This window comes from Perca fluviatilis, chromosome 2 (assembly GCF_010015445.1).
Source record: "Perca fluviatilis chromosome 2, GENO_Pfluv_1.0, whole genome shotgun sequence".
NCBI classification, from domain to species: domain Eukaryota; kingdom Metazoa; phylum Chordata; class Actinopteri; order Perciformes; family Percidae; genus Perca; species Perca fluviatilis.
The window spans coordinates 14,769,928-14,789,859 of NC_053113.1; the positions used below are offsets into that span (position 1 = coordinate 14,769,928).

General features: G+C 39.2%; 3 protein-coding genes across 7 annotated transcripts in view; 1 reads left to right on the plus strand and 2 right to left on the minus strand.

The window, feature by feature from the left end:
- Window positions 1–2,861, minus strand: part of LOC120547856 (heterogeneous nuclear ribonucleoprotein U-like protein 1) — a 14,530-nt gene extending 11,669 nt beyond the window's left edge. For 2 of the 3 annotated variants that reach the window (XM_039783605.1, XM_039783585.1), the window contains exons 1-3: window positions 2,757–2,861; window positions 2,017–2,273; window positions 152–460 (exon numbers count right to left, since the gene is read on the minus strand). In XM_039783605.1, the coding sequence (XP_039639539.1) occupies window positions 152–460; window positions 2,017–2,239 (532 nt within the window). In that variant the 5' untranslated portion in view covers window positions 2,240–2,273; window positions 2,757–2,861. Of the gene's footprint in view, window positions 1–151; window positions 461–2,016; window positions 2,274–2,756 lie in introns of those variants that run through there. The other variant, XM_039783596.1, reaches the window with a different exon arrangement.
- Window positions 2,862–5,106: 2,245 nt separating this feature from the next.
- opa3 (outer mitochondrial membrane lipid metabolism regulator OPA3) lies at window positions 5,107–7,450 on the minus strand. Its single transcript, XM_039783680.1, has 2 exons — window positions 7,256–7,450; window positions 5,107–6,089 (listed from the first exon to the last, which is right to left on the minus strand). Exons 1-2 carry the CDS (start codon window positions 7,395–7,397, stop codon window positions 5,761–5,763), a joined length of 471 nt encoding a protein of 156 aa, XP_039639614.1. The 5' UTR covers window positions 7,398–7,450; the 3' UTR covers window positions 5,107–5,760.
- Window positions 7,451–10,092: 2,642 nt separating this feature from the next.
- The window catches only part of bcas3 (BCAS3 microtubule associated cell migration factor), a 338,917-nt gene continuing 329,077 nt past the window's right edge, over window positions 10,093–19,932 (plus strand). For all 3 annotated transcript variants that reach the window (XM_039783695.1, XM_039783713.1, XM_039783703.1), the window contains exons 1-5: window positions 10,093–10,194; window positions 15,721–15,817; window positions 16,190–16,244; window positions 17,200–17,275; window positions 19,183–19,289. In XM_039783695.1, the coding sequence (XP_039639629.1) occupies window positions 15,747–15,817; window positions 16,190–16,244; window positions 17,200–17,275; window positions 19,183–19,289 (309 nt within the window). In that variant the 5' untranslated portion in view covers window positions 10,093–10,194; window positions 15,721–15,746. The remainder of the gene's footprint in view (window positions 10,195–15,720; window positions 15,818–16,189; window positions 16,245–17,199; window positions 17,276–19,182; window positions 19,290–19,932) is intronic.

A 19,932-nucleotide genomic window follows, 5' to 3' on the forward strand; every position in this document is an offset into this window, starting at 1 on the left:
AGTCAAATCAAGGTCTATTTTGTAAAATCATTGAACGTCTCAGTGACATCTGGAATTGACAACATTCCACAAAATGCAAATGTAGGCAAAAACACTTGTCTATGGGCCATGATTCATATTGCATGTTAAGCTGTAAATGGCTGAAAATCACCTTGTTTGTTTTCAACCTTCTCCTCTGGCTCTGGAACAGGCTTGGGCTCTTCCTTGGACATCACATCGGATTTCTGTATATCAACGTCTGCTGTAAAGTCAGGCATGCTGTGACCCGAGTCGGAAGTTGGTTGACTCTCATAAGGCTCGCCTTCCACCTCCTCGTCCTCGTAGTAACCACCTGAATCACGACCCTCATCTTCCTCTTGAGGAACATCACCTTCGTCACCACCATCACCTTCACCATCGCCTTCACCTTCGTCATCACCATCGTCGTCACCTTCACCTTCGTCCTCAGCTACTTCTGCATCTAAAAAGGGGAGATCCAAAACGTTTCGTTCTCAAGCTTGTAAGAACAGAAAAATATGATTTCAATGTACTCAAGGAACTTTTGTTTTTACAGTTGGTTCTGATAGGGTCAAATAACCTTCATCAACAAGTCAGTCCATTTAAATCTAAAAGATGGCTCAGTTGTATCTTTTCACAGCAACCCTCCAGAGATTTATCAGTCTACTTTAAAGGCAGTTGCACACCTATAGTTTGGTGGACTCTGGGGTGAAGTTGCAACATTGTTGCATTTTTCATTTCATTTCTGGATCTGAAAGTTATCATCCCTTAAAACATATACAAGTCCGTAAATTGTGTGCAACGTTGAAATTGCAGGCTAGTAAACAGACAGTTTTTGGTTCACTTCCTGTATTAGGGTCGGATCTGTTTATGTCTGAAGTGAAAAGAACTCTAGTTGACTTTGAAGTGAACCTAGACCCCCATTTTAAAGCAATCCAGAATTTTTTTTTGTTTTTGTTTTTTAAATCCGCACCAGAGTTCGGATGAGCTTTCACACCAGCCCAAACAAACCTGACTATCTGACCAAACGCTACAGGGTTAGTTTTAAATGGACCAAACAAGGTAGGTGCGAAAGCAGCCTTAGTAATTAAGTAATGGTTAAACTTTGCAATTAATCCACGGTTCACATGCATTCTCAATCGTTAGTGTTGATCCGTACAGACCACGGATCAAATATGCTCTGTTACACCACTAATAGAGAGTGCACACAACTTCAAACCAGGCATAAAATGCAGTCTATCATGGATTTAATTAAGCTTAAAACAAGATAGATCTGATGACAATTAACTCTTAAGTTCATATACTCCACTTGCACTAGAACTGGCTCACACTCTACTGTACATATCAGATCTGTAGTGCATACACCATATTCATATCTCTGCTTATAGCTCATGCTTACACTTATATCTGCACTGCCTACTGTAACTGCTGAAAATGCTCATACTATTCACACTGCAAATATCCTATCTTATTCATCACACACTGTTCATACAGCTCTAGCATATTTATATCCAGCCCTTAGTGTTTATTCTACATTATATATGTATTATAGAAGTGACTGTTTATTCTGTACAACAGTGTACATTATTCTGCACTTCTCTTTTAAAACTAATAAGACGCTAAATTGCATTTCACAGTGTCAGTACTACTACTCTACCATAACAATAAAGTTGCAATTTGCACTTTTACCATTTGCACCAATAAAAGGAAAATCTATAGATTTGCATTGCCCTATTATATTACTGTTGGCAATCCTCAAATAGCTGTTTGTTTACATGTGTTTATGTACGTATGTGTATGCATGTTTACATACACCTTTTTATATAAAACACTTCTATCTGTACATTGTTGTCCAGTGTTGACCGTGTTCAGCTTTGCTGTCCTTGTTTTAAACCATATGTTAATTGATGTGTATTGAGAGCAACAAGCTGGAGTCAATTTCCTTGTATGAGTTCCCACTTATTTGGCCACTGAAGCGGATTCTGATTCTAAAAGTTTAATCCATTAATAGGGCTTTACCTGGTTGCCCTTGGACATCCTCTCCATCTTCGTTGTCTTGCAAGTCCTGACCGTATACATCTTCCTGCTCCCCTTGCTCCGAAGCATCAGCCTGAGCGTCAGCCTCCTGAGCGGCTTTCAGCCTCTCCACCAGGTCTGCCTTGAGGCCTTTAGTGTCCAGGCCGCGGCGCTGGAGCTCCTCTTTTAGTTCGTTGACTTTCAGTTTCTTCACGTCAAAACTCATTGTGTCTCAGATGTTTGTTGTCTTTATTTGTTTGCTGAAAAAGGGGGGGAGAATGGTAAAGTAAAGCTTAACGTTGCAACATTGCGTCTAACTTTCAAACTGAAATGTGATGGCGGCAGTGTGTCTCAGTCAAACAGGCTACGTTAGCTGGTTAGCTAGCTAGGCTAGCTACTGTACAATTGTATCTGGTTCCACTTAATGTCTATAAACCGCGTAATACCGGGTTTATAACCGCTTTTACTTATATAGTTTTTTAAATTGCGGAAATATCATCGGAATATTTGTTATTCGCTCCAGGTTGTCGCTAGGTGGCTAACGTTGGTAACCTTCTTAGCCTAGCGCTAGCTAACGTAACGTTACCGACAACCGATGCAGGACAAGTAACTTTAACTTTAAAACTATGCAAGTTGCAAGTGTTTCTCTAGTTTGTACGCAAGTCCTGCAGTCAATGCATAGTTTGCTAAGTGTATAATATGGTTATGATTTCAAATAAAAACAAAATAAGGTTGAGGCCTACCTCCTCTCAAGCGAGTTGCGCGGGTCAGCGGTGATAAAAGATGAGTGTGTTGCTGCTGCCCTCTAAGGGTCGGAAACCAGACCGAAACCTACAACCGGAAGTCAACAAGAGCAGCACATATTTGCAGGTATACTCTTCTACAGTTTAAACCCCGTGATGCACGTGTTGTGTCTACTAAACAACAATCTTTTTTTGTAAAATGTGGGTGAAATTTAACAGCAAAATGTAAGGGAGATAATATCTTAGTTTGTGTGTATGTTACTCGTCGTCACGCACTTGGAACATTCCAAAGTACGAAGTGATGCGGTGTTTACGTTAAAAGAATCCTGGGTAGTGTAGTGTTATAAAACTACCCGCCTTATCACTTTGGCCTACAGGCCTACAGCCAACTTCCCAGTTCAACTCGGTTCAACTGGAACGCACCAATGTTCGCAGTTTACTTAGGGTGAAGTGTACAATTTACAAATATATTCTCTGAAGTCTGGAGTATAGACTGGAGTGAGTAAAGTGGGGGTGATTTGATCTCAGTTCTTAATTTAAGATAAGATACACCTTAGACCCCTAACGGAGAAATTCGATTGTTGCAGTATGGCTACAACAAAAATAAATATGTAGGCCTAATAAATAAGTAGCCTTTAAAGTAACATACATACATTATAAGAGTTAACCTTAAATAAACAACAAAAAAAGTATGTGTGTATATATATATATATATATATATATATATATATATATATATATATAAATAAATAGAAAGTATTTAAGACATTAAAGTGAGTGGTGCTGATAAAGTGACATGTGTGATAAATAGCAGCAGAGTCAACAGGTCTGTGTAAATAGTGTAGCCTACACCATAGCCTACTAATATATATGATAGTGGTACTTAGTGTTTGCATTAATATAATATAACATAACGAAAGAGTGCGTTATGATATAGTAAAGGATATGAGTCATGGTATAAAGTGAAGTGTAGTGATATAGTTTTGTTTTATTTCTGTGCCATGCCAAACATTTGGCCCATCCCATATGGGATTACAAGAGACCCCACTATTTTACGGCCATCTGGTCTCGCATAAATCATGTGGAGAGATACATGAATAACATAAACAAAAATTTAAAAATATAAAATAAAAAACCAAAACAGTATATACAAACAGATATCTACAAATCATCTTGCTAAAGAGCTTTTTTTTCTCTTCTCCCAGGCTATCTCAAGATAACATTTTATATGTTTCACACATGAACAGCCATCTCAGTATTTGAGTATTATCCATATATATATAAATCAATATCTGTTTTTATCTTACTAAACAAGGCATCACCTTGTTCACAATAAAAAGGACAGTAGAAAACAAAATTGAACTTTTTTTTCTATATCATTTAAACAATACATCGGACAGATCCGCTTTTCTTCTTCTACATTATACTGTATAAAGTATAGAATAACAATACTAGTCTATAACATAATATGTAGTATAGTGCAACAATATAACATACTATAGCCTGCCCTATAGTATCAGAATAGTGCAGCAATTTTCAGTCAAGTTTATATTCTCTCAACGTGTGTACATTGCTGAAAAGTAAGCCATTAAACATAAGGTTTACTCAAGTACTGTAGTACAAATTCGGGGTATTGTACTTTACTTAAGTATTATAATCCAGTGATAATTTCTACTTCTACTCCACTACAGAGGGAAGATATTGTACTTTTTACTCCACTACAATTATTTGACAGCTTTAGTTACTTTACAAATTGAGATTTCTACAAGTGCAACTGAAACTATTGGTCAATTAATAGAAAATGAATGACAACTATTTTAAGTGTTTTGATAAAAGTTTCAGGCAAAAATTAAATGATGGTTCAAACATCTCAAATGTGAGGATTTGCTGCTTTTCCTTTTAATTTAATTTTCTTTTATTATTTTGAGGTTTGGATTATTTATTGGACAAAACAAGGATTGCGAAGGTGTCACTTTGGGCTCTGGGAAATTGTGACTACACTTCTTACTATTTTCTGACTTTCTACAAACCAAATAAGCTATCGATTAATGGAGAAAAATAATCAGCAGGTTAGTTCATAAGGAAAATAATCATTAGTTGCTTTCGGATACAAAATAGTTACAAAATTAGCTACTCGTGAACTATTTACAGACACATTAATGTGACTAATAATTATCTAATGATATAATACATAATAGTGGTCACAGGGGACATTTTTCTGCATTGAGTACTTTTATTTTTAATACTTATAAACGGTAAAATTTTCTGCAGGATCTTTACTTGTAACAGAGGATTTTTAATCTGAATTCTTCCTCCATCACTGCTTGTGTGTAAAGTGACTAAAATGATAGACAGCAAACCATTTTATTTGACACCATCCTTTTACAGTTGTCATCACATCCAATTTAGGAACCATAGGAGTGATTTACAGTGTTTAAATACAACATGACATGTCCATGAAACTGTAGGGGAAGACACTCTTAAAATGATTACAAAATTTGTTAATTTGTTGTTGTTGTGGCCTTCAGTCAAGTGCACAAAATGTTGCAATATTATATAATCCAGTCACTCGCAATCAGGGCATGAAATGAAGCATGAAAATCAGATAATATGGAACTCTTAAATGTAAATAGAATGTAATATGCTGTTGTGCTGTTATACAATATATTACCTTTAAGGAAGCCATTGGCTTTTATTGTAAATCTTTATATACAGCCATCTTTATAATGAACATGCAAAATCAACCACAGAAATACACTATGAATATCATAGCAATCCCCCTTTACAACTAGTTGCTCAAATCATGAGCTAATAATAGCACTCAAATCCACAGCTGATATGCTATAGCTCCACCTTTTCCAGACAACTCAATTGGCTGGGGATGGTGCATGAAGCATGGTCATAATCAAGCTGTACATATGGCAGTACTACATTGTTGCACTCTTGTTCTTGTTCACACAGACCAACATACAGGTTCATGTCATTTAGCAAATAAACAATTTAATCACTTTTTAGTGGGAACAGGAAAGGACAGCAGTTGCCTGTTGATCTCTCTCAGCTGAGCATCTAGAGTCTCTGTGGTTAGTGTTAGTTCTGCTAGTTCAGTCTGTAGGCTTGTGATGGTCTCGTTAAGCTCCTCTTCTTTGTGGCGAGAGTTAGCAGCCTGCCTGCTGTACTCCAGCACCATACATCCCCCACCAATGAGGAAGATGACTGCCTCTCCCAGCAACTCTGCACCCAGCTCTGCAGCCGTGTCCTCATTCAGTGGCTTAATGACGGAGCCCCGGAAGCCCATGATCCGCATCTTTGATCTCATCTCAACCCAGTGGTAAACTGTGAGAACATAGAACAAACAGTGTACAGTTCCAGTTAGACTTATGATAGTTAGTTCCAGTTCCAGTTAGATATGTTATCTGGGTGTATTTCACACTTGGACTTATGCTTCAAATGATCTCAAAGTGAACAGTTTGAAATACATGTGGGAATGCAAAGAGATACATGCGTTTACATACTTTTTGTTTCGTTTTTTTAGTTTGCGATGTACGCTTGACTTTGTAGGGAGCTTAGAGCACACTAATCCTCAAAAGCAGTTTGTTGGCATTAATTTTGAAGTCTGTACCAGAGGCCAAGCCTTTAACAACCACCACCAGCTGTGAACTAACACAAGATAAGATAAACCTTTATTGATCCCAAGCAGGGGAATTTGGTTGTTGCATGAGCATAAGGATAGCATTACAGATGAGTAGATAACTTAGGTAAGAGGTCTATAACAACAAAAATAATCATAACAAAAAAACCAAAATAGAACTATACAAGAGCATTGGAGACAAAAATGACAAGGTAAAGTTGATAGTAGAGTAAAAATCAGAAGTTGATAGTAGAGTAAAAATCAGTAGTATAAAATGGTAAATTATAATATGGGCTATGAGATATAGTATAAGGTGAAAGGTAGTAACATACACCATAACATACAGTATAGTACAGCTTCACACCCGAGTCGTTTCATTTTGTGTGAATAGTATACATGGTATAGTATAGTTAGAGCTAGCTAGCTATAGGCTTCTTAGTTTTTTACACCTGCTTTTGAGAGTTTTGCTAACGTTACAGTATAAATAAGTGTACTGTATACAGTTAGTATTTTGGCAGCTTTTAGTACGACTTAACTGTCAAATGCGTCTAAACAACAGAACACAGTGGCTTGTCAAAAATGTTTCCATATTCTGAACAGAAAGTGAGGCAAAAGCCATTCAGAGTGCTGTTTGTACTGACAGCAAAGCAAATGCTTTCATACAACCTGTTCAATGACACAGAAGGCCCGCCCTCACTGAGCTTGCCTGGCTGCTATTGGTCAACCAGATAAACCCATGGAAAGTATTGGATAAGAGATCTTGACAACTACAATCTAATTGGTTCTCGCAGCCCTCCTCGCTTTATCCCTCGTCTGGGTGTCTGACACGGCAATCTAGCGGTCATTGGTAGCCGTTAGCTCGGTTACTCACTCTGTGCCGGCGGCCCACAAATGTAAGTCTTAAAGAACTCGCTTCTCCGGGCTCCCGCTTTTATTCGGTTCGCTATAGGTTTGCTCATCTGCCTCACTCCGAGATAGAGGAGCTTGGCGATAGGGAAGGCACCGACAACCATCTTGGCGGAAACACTTTCCCAGCATAGGTTGGGACCGCACGTAGAGGTGACGCGGTGACGTTAAATGACGTCAGAAACCCGCCCACGTTTTTATGACGTCTGCAATACATACGTTTTTGTATTTTTATTATCTTGACAAAATTTCACATTCACAAAAGTTTATTTTATAATAGAAACGCTTTATTTATTTATTTTATAAATGGAAGAAGACAGAAGCACTTTATCAGAATCAGAAATTCAAAATCAGAAAAAGGGTTTATTGCCATGGAAAGTCTACACTTGGTGGTTGGTGCATACATAAACAAACAAACATACTGAACATTAATATGAAATAAACAATACATTCAAACCACGTATATACAAAATATCTGTTTAACATAAGAAAAAGGAGGCTGAATGGATTGAGCAAAAAAAAATATAGGCCTATATATGTGCAATGGGCAGGGGCAGTCCAGGATGTAGGTTAATGCAAAGTGTGGTGACTAAGGGCAGGTGGTGTTAAGAGTCAATGTCAGTGGGGCTCCGGGGCCTTGTTCATAAGGCTGACTGCAGAGGGGATGAAACTGTTTTGTACCAGATGGTGATGGAGCAGCTGAGGATGGACTCAATGATGGCAGTGTAGAAGTTTACCATCATTGTCATTGACAAGTTGAAATTCTTCAGCTGCCGCAGGACATCCTCTGCTTGGCTTTTTTGATGAGGGAGGTGATGTTCAGCTCCCACTTCAGGTCCTGGGAGATGACTAATCAATAATCCCTCAATAGGGAATTTCAATTTTTACACTTTACTGTTGTTACAATACACATGCACAAACAGGACACACACACACACACACACACACACACACACACACACACACACACACACACACACACACACACACACACACACACACACACACATATATATGACAAGCTGTTTTAACATTTAATTGAACCACACTCCTATCTGTAATTACATTTTAGATAAGCATAATAGCATTTTTCCTAGTCAAAATGATATTCTCACTAGTCAGAATGGTAATTAAAGATTTCCACAATAACATTCTTAATATTAGAAATCACAAGATATTTACAACTTTAATTGTAGCCTACTAGTCAAAACTACATTAAAGATATCTTTAGATACTTAAAGAACAAATTATGTGGCTGTTGTAAAGACTGGATATTTTTTGCAGATATATCTGCAATTTATATCTGCCTAGTCAAAAGGAACAATTCTAAGGGTGGGGGTGGGTGAGGGTTGTTATTCTCGTTCAATTGTGTTTGTATGTTTAAAAATATAAACAAAACTAAAAATTGATCATAAAAAAGGAACAATTCAGATATCCACAATGACATTCTTCCTATCCACAATGGTGATTTCAGACAAGTTTACGTTCTAGGACAAAATGAGATAACTTTTACCCTTCCTGTGTATAGGGCTTTCAATTTCACGTATCCTAAACATCATTATTTAAGCCAAGGAAGGTTAAATTCAAGGGCAACTGACTTTTGTCTGTCATTCTAAAGACTTTCCCAGTTCCTGTTAAATTAATGCATGAAAGGGGACAGCGCCGACTACTGGCTTTACTGGGTTTTGCAGCAGTAGGCCTACTCAGTGTTTGGATTTATGGGTAATCCACAGCAGAAATTTGGAGAAATGATGTGGGCTGTTTATGTCTGTCCATGCTGTCAAGATACCCATCTGAATTTCTACTGGTCCACACATAGACTGTTAACATAATTAATATTTATAGTCTATGGATCCACATCACAACATTGCTTTTGCTTTTTTTTTTTCTCACATACACAACATATAGTGAAATGGGTCCGCACCATAACTACGCCGGCGTACGCCTGCGGTGAGCCGAGTAGTGGCATCTGTGGCATTTTTTTTTATTGTGGCATCAATATTTATTGCCAGAAAAAGTGCAAATTTACATATAATCATACAAAGCTATACAGAACACTATACAAGTATACAAAGACACAAATAAGAAAACCAACATCGCCAGGGGTAGCACAACATTATATTAAAAGGGGGCCATAAATGTTTTTAGAGCCTTTTTGTTACGGGATTTAGAAATTAACTGTATGTAATGTTCAAACTCACGGAGTATAAAGTATATGAAGTATAAAGTATGCTATGTTTTTTTTTTACTGCTGAATTTGAACAATCAGGTTGGCTATTTGTGAGGAATCATCCAGACTTTTTTGTCATTTACAAATTGGTTCCCATATGACATAACGTGTGGAATAGATACAATTTCTTTCTTAAACATGGCACGTATGTTGTTATGCTATTGTTATTTTGAGGATGTTGAGAGAAACAACTTCCAATTTTCCCTATGCAATTTTCCAACTGGTGACTCGGCTGCAAAATAGGCAGAGCTCTGCCTGTATTTCTATTTTATAAAAGCATTATTGTATGGAAAGTTTGGTTCGATATTATTGCGCCTGATCTCTGTATTTTTAACTAACTCGGTAACGACTATGCTAATAACCTGCTAATGACACAATAATATAAACCTTGATCACTTTTAAAGACCCATGCTTGCACCCGTTGGCAAATGTTTTCCCTCCATTCAAGAGCTATGCACCGCCCTCGCCGGATTGTGCCCGGCTGTATGAAAAGGAGCGCACCCGGCTACGGCCACTGTCTGATTGGGTTGACGAAAACGTTTCTGTGCTTTGATTGGCTTCCAATTACAGAACACAGTTCCGCAGTCTGTTTGTGTGTTGACGTTATTGTAAGGAGCTCTTCAGACCACAACACAAGTCCATAAGCAAGGATAAAGTCAGCGTTCCACACCTCGGTTCGTAACTATGGCAGCTTTAAAATAATGTCCTACTGAAACATTACAAATGCATCTCCTGCATCACGGCTTCAACAGTTTTGTTTGATCAGCTAGCAAGCTAATGCTATTTCTAGCTAAGTTAGCTGCGGGGGTCCTTATCGACCAATATAACTTTAGCGTTAGCTAATAGCTGTATTGTGTGGACTTGGCAGTTGTTACAAGTGTTGCTCGTATTGAGCCGTTCGTTGCTCTTGGTGCAAGCTAGATGAATACATGTTCTTGGTATGTAAACGAGGCTAAGATAGCCAAGCTTCTCAGTGTGGTTTGCCAGAGAAGCTCCTCTTTTAACTGCATGTAGTTAGCCTAGAATCTTCCGTTGTTGACATGAGCGTTTGTCCAGTGTGATAGTAACGTCTTCAGAGTCAATACATACTACACCGTTAGTGGACTGTGCAGTTGTTTGGAAAATACTACATTGAAACAGATGACAACTGAATGTTGCTTTACCAAGTGGCTTTAGTGCATCAAGACCTGAATGAGAGATCATTAGAAATTCAGCATTGGCATTTTTTTTTGGCATGTCATTTCTAGGGGTATATAAATGTGTGTGTTTTAAACCGGATGTTTTCACTCGATTATATTTGTCTCACTGCATGTATGATAATCAATCATATAAGCTACTGAAGTGTTTTGTGATGGTATTCTGGTCATCCATCATCCACTCCAGCTCCCGAGAAGCAGTGGCAGCAAAAAGTGTCCTGTCCTGTTAGTAGTGTCCTAAGGAGTGTCCCGGGACAGTCAGACACTGTCCTGTGACTTGCATGACTGTCCCGGGACAGTCAAACACTGTCCTGTACACTGTCCCGTGACTCCCAGACACTGTCCTGTGACTCCCATGATGACTGTCCCGGGACACTCCTCAGGACACTACTAACAGGACAGGACCGTTTTTGCTGCTACTGCTGCTGGAGACCAGGGCTACCCTAAGGTGCTCTCAGGTTAGCTATGAAATAGAATTCTATCAGCATGTTCAGGATCAGCTTAAAGGGATACTCCTGACCATCTGACCTGCCTGGAATACTGCAACAGAGTCATGACTGGGAAGTATCTTAATTAAATGTTGGAACACCTTAATTGTCTCCCTTTTTAATGCTTAATAGCAACCGTTTTACTTAAGCTCCCCTGGATGTCTGAGCTCCTGACCCTGAACCTAAAGGTGACTTCAGACACACTATGTAGGAATCTCATTGCAGTCGCTCAATCTGCAGTCGTACTCTTTTGTTACTCTTATGATCATGACCGAGTGAAGGTTGGAACATCACGTTTCACAACAGCCTGCATGGCTGCGGTCGCTGCAGCGATTGGGCTGCTGTTTCCCCACAATCAGCCTCTACTTAAATACACCATGAACAGGGTTTTTCCTGGCTCAGAATGGACCTTTTGGGGGTTGACTAGGCATGGCAGTAAGCATCATCGGTCCGCGTACAGTAAAGGCAATGAGTTTGTGTTGCCTTATTTGACAGAAATCTATGCATTTTCCTGTTATTTCTGACAATTTGATAAACAAAAATGTATATTATGCTTGAGTAAATGAAACCCCAATTAACAAAACTGGTTAAAACTGGAATATTTCAACATAAGAATGACGTTTGCAGTTGTGGTTGTTGACTGTTTTCATGAACAGTTGTTTTGTCCATGTTGTGTCTGTCTGGTTGACAGTAGTCTATATCCACGACGTTCCTCTTCTGGGATTGCTCCAATGCCACCGGAAAATCCGCCGGATTTCACTCATTTAGGCCAGATATCCGTTCCTTTGTGTTGGCATTTTAAACTCCGGTCAATAATATGAGGACTATGGTTTACCTTTTCTCAGATCTCTGCAGGGTAAATCCAGACAGCTAGCTAGACTATCTGTCTAAACTGAGTTTTCTGTTGCACGACTGAAACAACTTTTAAACGTACACGTGTTCCACCAAAACAAGTTCCTTCCGAGCATATTTTGAGGCGGCACCGTGGCGTTTCTCCACCCACGATGATTGTGATTGGTTTAAAGAAATGCCAATTAACCAGAGCACGTTTTCCTCCCATCCCCAAATGCTATTGGAGTAGCCAGACCCTCCTCCAGTGCGCTTTGGAGGAGGGTCTGGCAAAGCGAGACTAGGTTGACAGTGACTGGACGACATAATTTAGACTCCGTGACAGTACCTAAAACAAATACCGTCTAATACACCAATAAATCCCACCCTCATCAAGGTTATAATGTTCAGTTTTTGTTGAAACAGGTCTAGAGAGGTGTTAATTCAACTGTATGATTGTTTTTGGGGCTGTAGTTTGTGGTGCTGCTGTTTTGTGTTATACTTAGCAGTGTTTCTAGTACTTAGTCAACCCTCACTGATATAAATGGTGTGGACAGAAACCCCTGCTTTAGTTTTAGCTAGGTTTACCTAAGAAACTGGGCGATATTAAGAAAATCCAATATCACGATATTCTTGACCAAATACCTCAATGTCAATATTGCGACGATATTGTATGGTTGACTATTGGTGCTTTAACAAAATGTTATTTACACAATGAGATTTTTGATAAATGATCGCCATAAATGATTTAATGACTTAGTGGGTAAAGGTAAATAATAGAACAGCTACAACAGTCAGTTCAGAAAATGACATCACTTTACTGTAATGCAGCCTTTAAAGGGATATGCCACCGATTGTTGAAATAGGGCTCATCACGGTCTCCCCTAGCTGTAGATAGGTGGGCCAACGCATTTTTTGTGCATGCATTGTTTTAGTCCGGTGCAACACCGGCAGCGGCGCCACTAGTTAGCTTAGCATAGTGAATGGAATCCTATGTTGCCGGTTAGCATGTTGTGAGTAAAAGTGAGCCAACAAAAGACAAATTACTTGCCCTGAGACAAAAAATGTGTTGGCCCACCTATCCACAGCCAGGGTAGACCGTGATAAGCCCTATTTCAACAAAAGGTGGCGTATTCCTTTAAAACCAGGAAAAGACAACACTTACCATATTACGATATCCAAAATCGAAGACGATATCTAGTCTCATATCGCGTTATCGATATAACATCGATATATTGCCCAGCCCTACTGGTAACTGAATGCATTTTAAATCCAGACAATGATCACAGTGTGATATTCCAATTCTTTATTTTGTCCCCCATATCAGAATCAGCTTTAATAGCCAAGTAAGTGTGAACAAATACAAGATATTTGACTCTGGCTTTTTGATTCTCTCAAACTACACACACAGACACAGACATACTGCTAAAAAGTAGGACAACAAAGTTGAACAAGGTAAACCTAAACATTTTGACTCCTATGTACGGATATACGTTTGTATATAAGAACGTGTATGTACATACTGTATACATACATATGCATACACATACCTACATACACACGTAAACAAACAGCACCAGGAGGATTGTAAACAGTAAGACAATAGTACAATGCAAGAGTGCAAATAAAATAAATAAATAAAGAATTATTAATATAACAGGTTGTTTGCTTACATATCTGAAGTAGGTGGATATGACAGTATATACAGTATATATGTGACAGATATTTCCATGTTATAAATTATGTGTTATATTTTTAACACTATAAAACATATGTAATCTACTGAAAGGTGGATGCTTGGTGTTACAGAGTAATGGCACAGGAATTGAGGCTGACCCTATGGACTGTTGTGAAGTGTTCATCATAGTGACAGCCTGTGGGAAGAAACTGTTCTTGTGTGTGGTTGTTTTGATGAACCAGACTGATCTCATAAAGTGGCGTATGTATGACACGCCAATTCGTATGCCATTTTGGCGTGTTATCAAGGCGCATAATTGCTTTTTAGCGTGTTTATCAACGCCGTTGGGCCGCCGTTGACCTACATTACGTGTGAATTTTCACCGTAGCGAGTAGCATGAAGGGACGTAAGTCCGTGGAGTTTGGTTGGGGTGGCGGATGGGTAAAACACAGGACTTTCACCCAGGAGAGCCGGGATTGTGTCCCGCGTGTGATTTTTTTCAACTGTTTTTTTTTTTAGTTTTTTTTTTATAAGCCTTCCCCAATGTTTCTTTCCTAAACCCAACCGTTTATTGTTTTCCTAAGCGTGTGACGTTGATCACCGTCGTGGTTTTGTTGTTTTTTTGGGTTACTAAAGCTTTTCCCAATGTTCTTTTCCTAAACCCAACCTTTTTTTTTTTTTTTAAACACGTGTGTGACGTTGTTCTCGCGATAGTACGCATGTTTGCATCCGCTGTATACAGCGTAGACATACACGTGGATAGCTCAAAATGCGTACAGATAACACGCCATTTGGCTTTAGGAAAGTGGCGTGTATGTTTACGCAAAGTCATGATGCCATGTTTGCCGAACAGTGTTCTGTAGCACCTACCGGAGGGGAGAAGCTGAAACAGGTTGTGTCCAGGGTGTGATGGGTCTGTAGTGAAGCTTTCTGCCTGTTTCCTGACTCTGGAGGAGTATAACTCCTGGATGGAGGGCAGGTTGGCATCATAGATATCCTCTGCTGTCCTGACTGTCTGATGCAGTCTGTTCCTGTCCTGTGTGGTGGCTGATCCAATCCACACAGTGACTGGATGATGGCAGACTAATATTGTATCGGCAGCTCCTGAGGCAGGTTGATCTTCCCGAGCTGGTCGCAGGAAGTACATCCTCTGCTGGGCCTTTTTTCCTTATAGTGTCGACGTTGGACATCCGTTTTTAGGTCCTGAGAGATTGTGGATCACAGAAACCTGAAGGATTCCACAGCAGACACGGTGTGGTTGAGTATGGTGATGTGCGGCAGTGGGGGGGGGGGCAGGTTGTTCTGACCAAACCACAGGGCCCACTGTTCAACCTTCTGTCTGTATGCAGACTCGTCAGTGTCCCAGATGAGGCCGAATGAGGCTGAGATATCTGATGATCTCTGACATGACGTTGTTTGAGTCCATCCATTTGCACTGCATAAATGTGCACTGGATTTTAATATTTAATATAATGCAGTGTTTCCTTTAGGATTTATTTTAGCACTGGGGGCCTTACCTACAGTAATTTGGGCTGTGTGAAATTGTGATGGGTATTTTTTTATTTTGGCATATTTTAGACTAAATAATTGTGTGGCTGAATTGTAGATGTAAGGGAGCCAAGCGAAGTAACTGCTGCCTGTCGTCCACATGATAGCTGCTCAAAGAAGATCTGATTTCATGCCAATGTTTGCATGCTGCAGAGAAAAATAATAATAATAATAATAATAATAATAATAATAATAATAAATTACTGAGCTATGGAAAAGGGGTAGGATAAGATAAGCGCATATTTCTTCGTACTGCTTTTCAGACATGTCTATGTTGGTTAATGTTTGCTTATTTGCACATTTCTTTGATGTTTTGTTTATTGTTGTGTCTGAAATAAATGTCTTCATTTCATTTAAAAAAAATCAAACAATTTGTTCATCAGTGATAGTTAGTGCAAATGAATTCTTTGTTTAATTTGTGTCCTGCTGCCATGTTAAAATGTCTCTTTGTACCTTTTTCAGGATAAAAAACAAAACCCGGAGACAAAATGGCGTCGGACTCTCCACGCAGACCTAGTCGCTGTGCTGGTGGGGTTCTGGTGCGAGCACAAGCTGCTACGTAAGGACAGACATCAGCAATTAGTTTTTATTCCTTTATTAGAAATCTTGTAATATGTATGTGTATGTATGCATATGTATACTAGACATCTTTTTTTGTTCATGGGAACCAAGAATAAGGAACAGTTTGCTTGATGAAGTTAGATGTCGGATGATTCAGTGTTATGTTAACAATCACTTTAAATTGCACTCCTTTAAATGTTTTTTCCCACATAAAATTTAATTTGTGAACTAATCTAAGTCCCCTACATGTTTAATATATACATATATATTGCACACATACAGTACATACACATATAAACAGCTATGGGAAGAGTGACATTGTGATGGGCTGTTTATTATTAGAGATGACTTGAGCTTTTTGCTGTCACAGGGAGCAGTCTTACATGGAAAGTGTGGTGACGTTCCTGCAGGATGTGGTCCCCCAGGTAACTCTCTCTCTCTCTCTCTGTCATTTATTCTCTCATACTAACAGCTGTTACAAGTCGTATCCTAATTCCCCACTACTGTCTGACTTCAATTAGTGCAGCCCGCCTTCAGCATTGTTATGTTAATACTAGAAAAGCGACCAAAAAATAAGTAAGGTCAGAATGCATACTGAAAAACACTAGGTTTTTGTAGTGTGGTGTTGATGGACACTCTTGTCCCGCAATGCAATGCACACAAAACTGGTGAAGCTCCTCACAGTTCCAGATTAAAAAAATTTTTTTTGCAGGACTTGATAAGACAGCTCCAAAAAAGATCTCAGAAAACAAACAAACAAGCAAAAAAAAAAATGTATATTTTAAATGTTTTGCTTTTTATTGCAAAGTCTAATTGGCATTCCAAAGGCGCTGTTTGATAGACTTCGGTATAATACTGTAAATCATATTGGTCTTCTTGTATACTAACTTTAATTAATTAGTAGTATATACTTTATACTATCAGTATGCAGTATTGAATTGGGACACAGCGATAGTCTCAAGGCTTTAATTATTTTATCCAAAAAATGATGCTATGCTTTTGGGAAATGGTAGGCAGTAATGGAAAGTAAACACAAATTATAGGAAAGGGCTAAAAACGTACAAAACAATTAAAAAAACACAAAGAAATTGGAAAAAGTGAAGGGAATAGAGTACTTTACCCTACCTTAATGATCAGTAGGAGTTTTGATTAGTAACTAATATGGGAACTGCTGAATATCTGAGCCTCTAGCCAAAAACAATGTAGACTCTGTTTCGCTGCAAGTTGTCTACCAGCTGTTCTTGCATATTCTTACACATACTTTGGGCTGGTAAACTAAATGTGGTTAATATAATTTGGATTATACAGTTGTGATAGGTATGTTGGGCGGTGTTGTTGTATATATTTTGTTCACTTTCCGTTCTGTCTCTCAAACTACAGGCATATACTGGTGCTCCGCCCACTGATGAAAAAGAGAAAATCATTTGGGTTCGATTTGAGAAAGCGGACATCAACGGTAAGTCAGTAACCGTCACACAACTTAAGTTTGGTTTGTTTTAGTATTGAAAAAGATTGGCCTCTTCAGTTAAGAACAATGACTGATCTCTGTCTAAAACATACGCTATATAAGAGAAAAAAAACAAACTAGCCTTGTCATCAGACTTCTACAGAGAAAATTAAAAATAATATCTGTCATGCTTTTAAACATGTTTGCATTTATGCCATCTGGTTGATTGTGACATTTCAGTCTGCATGATGGAAAGCCATGTCTGCGTGTTTAGAGGCTAAATTTGTAAAAGGTTGTGTATTTCAGCTTTAAGCTCTCCTCAAGAAGAGTCTACTGCGCCGTAAGGCTCTGACACACCAACCCGATTATCGGCCGTCGGACAGTCTGGCGAGGTCGGTGACTCGAATCTGTTCCGTGACGTCGTCCGTCGGAGGAGCCGTCGGCGTTCATTCGTCGGACTCAATGACCAATCTGATTGGTGGAGTGCTAGCCCTTGACTAGCGAATCAGTGCGTCTTCCACAAGAAGAAGTCCGAGAGCTGACAACGCCAGTATCTTGTTATTACTAGCCATCGTATGTTCTTCCGTTCAGCGAGTAATGACAACAGCGATCCTTCTCGACTACTACCAACACTCTCTGATGAAAACAATGACTGACGACAGCGTGCTCTGTGTTTACTAGCTCTACAGAGATGTTCCGTCATTTCCGGTTTTCATTTTTTGGGCGACAATACAGATTAGCGCCTCCTGCTGTTACGGAGATGTATTACGTCTCGCGCACGCGCAGAACGTACGCTCAAGTCGGCGTCGCTTCGGTGTGTTCCGAGGCACTTTGTTGAGAGACGGGAGCCGATTGATCAGTCCGACTGCCTTCTCTGCCGACGGTTGGCTGTCAGGTTGGTGTGTCGGAGCATTAAAGGAAAACAACCAATCAGAGCCAAGGAGTCTCTAACGCAGTGTCAGTCACTGCTCGTGAACTCCGATCAAACTGTCAAGATGTTGCTTGCATTGCCTATTTCTCACCTTAAATGTTTTTTCAGAAACCTATTTTAGTTTACCGTTTAACTGGAAAATGAGAAAGTTTGTGACCCGGCTGCCACGTTGAAAACAATTGAGCCAAAACCAAGCTCCGCCCACTGGTCGCCCCCCGGCCAGAGCCAACTTGATCATTTTACAGCTAAACTGTACACTACATGTATAATATGTTTCTCAAAACATTGAGGCGAAAAATAGGCAATGCAGTAACAGAATCTTGACAGGGCTGCCTAGTTTGACAGTTTGAACAGAATCTGTCTCAGTCAGTACAGTCAGGATTTAGTGACAGTTTGGGCAAATATGACAAAATGGATTTTTAAAATTAAAAGTTACCAACTGTAGCTTTGAACTGACTCTTTTGTAGCGTGCATTATTTCGCTGCTGCTTGCTACTGGTTTGATTTAAATACATACAAGGTTTGGGAAGCATTCAGCTGTAATGTTGAAGCGGAAACCCCAACTTTTTAATTGTTCATAAGGGAATAATATGCAAAAAAGTGAATGTGGTGTTACATGATTTACTTGGTAAATATGGTGTGAGATTATCATCTGGGGCTGTAACAAAAACCTTCCAAACTAAAAGTAAAATGCAGAGGATCAAAAAAAATAATTGCAATGAGATGTGAACAAATTCAAAGACGACTTTTGATAGAAACTATGGATCCAATAGAGAGCAGAATAATGCATGATTTGAAAGTGGTGTGATAGTAAATGAAGCTTATATAATACACATAAATTACAATTGTTGATGTAAATCTGTTTTGGGTTCAACTCAATAAAAACATGACATTGGGCCATTTGTAGTTTGTTTGTCATAGTATTGGATGATTTAACACATCCTCTAATTAAACTTTAGCTAATGTCTCACTTTCTGTTTGCACAGACACTGCCCGAAATCCGGAGTTTATGGAGATGCACAGCGGTACCACTGAGCCTCCTCTTTGCCTCATGATCGGTTACACTGACGGGATGCAGATCTGGAGCGTATCTGTAAGTCGCACACCTAATGGTCCTGTACAACTGCAACCTCATCCACATTCTACCTGGAGCTTTTGTGCCATAAGTTTTTATTACAACGACAAATTCAGATGGATGTGTGTGCGCTGAGAGACTTGGATCAAAATCTTGTCCGTTGGCTCTCTAAAGAGCAATATTTTTGCCCCAGCTCTTTTGTACAGAACGAAAGGGTTGATAGACTCTTCAAAAGTCAACACCAAAAACAAGCAAATGTAGTATTATACAAGCCTTTTCACCATTATAAGATTACAGATGAGCTTATCATGGTCACTATGACAAAACCAGTAGATATATACTGTTGGTCCAGACGTTGTTTACATTGCGTCACATTGTGTTTGTCCGCCAGAAGCTCTGTCATAAATTGAGATTTTTATTCAGTTTTTCAACCTGCATTAAATCGGTTGAAACGAGTGGCGGCAGCAACATCAACAACAACTTCCACCGTGTATTGAGGAAGTTAATCAGCTGATTGATGGGCGATAGCGGAGGTAAAGCCAGTACAGTTCAAAAGGGCAATGGCCAAACACAAACACGGATGTCATCACACTTATTCCACCAATGGTGAAACTTGATCACTCAGTTACAGAATTCCAAGGTCTTAGGACTGGCCTCTGTT

Coding starts and splice junctions, on each gene's coding strand:
- opa3 (XM_039783680.1), bottom strand. CDS start 7,397: ATGGTTGTCGGTGCCTTCCCTATCGCCAAGCTCCTCTATCTCGGAGTG. Junction 6,090..7,255: donor TTGTGGGCCGCCGGCACAGA/GTGAGTAACCGA, acceptor ATGTTCTCACAG/TTTACCACTGGGTTGAGATG.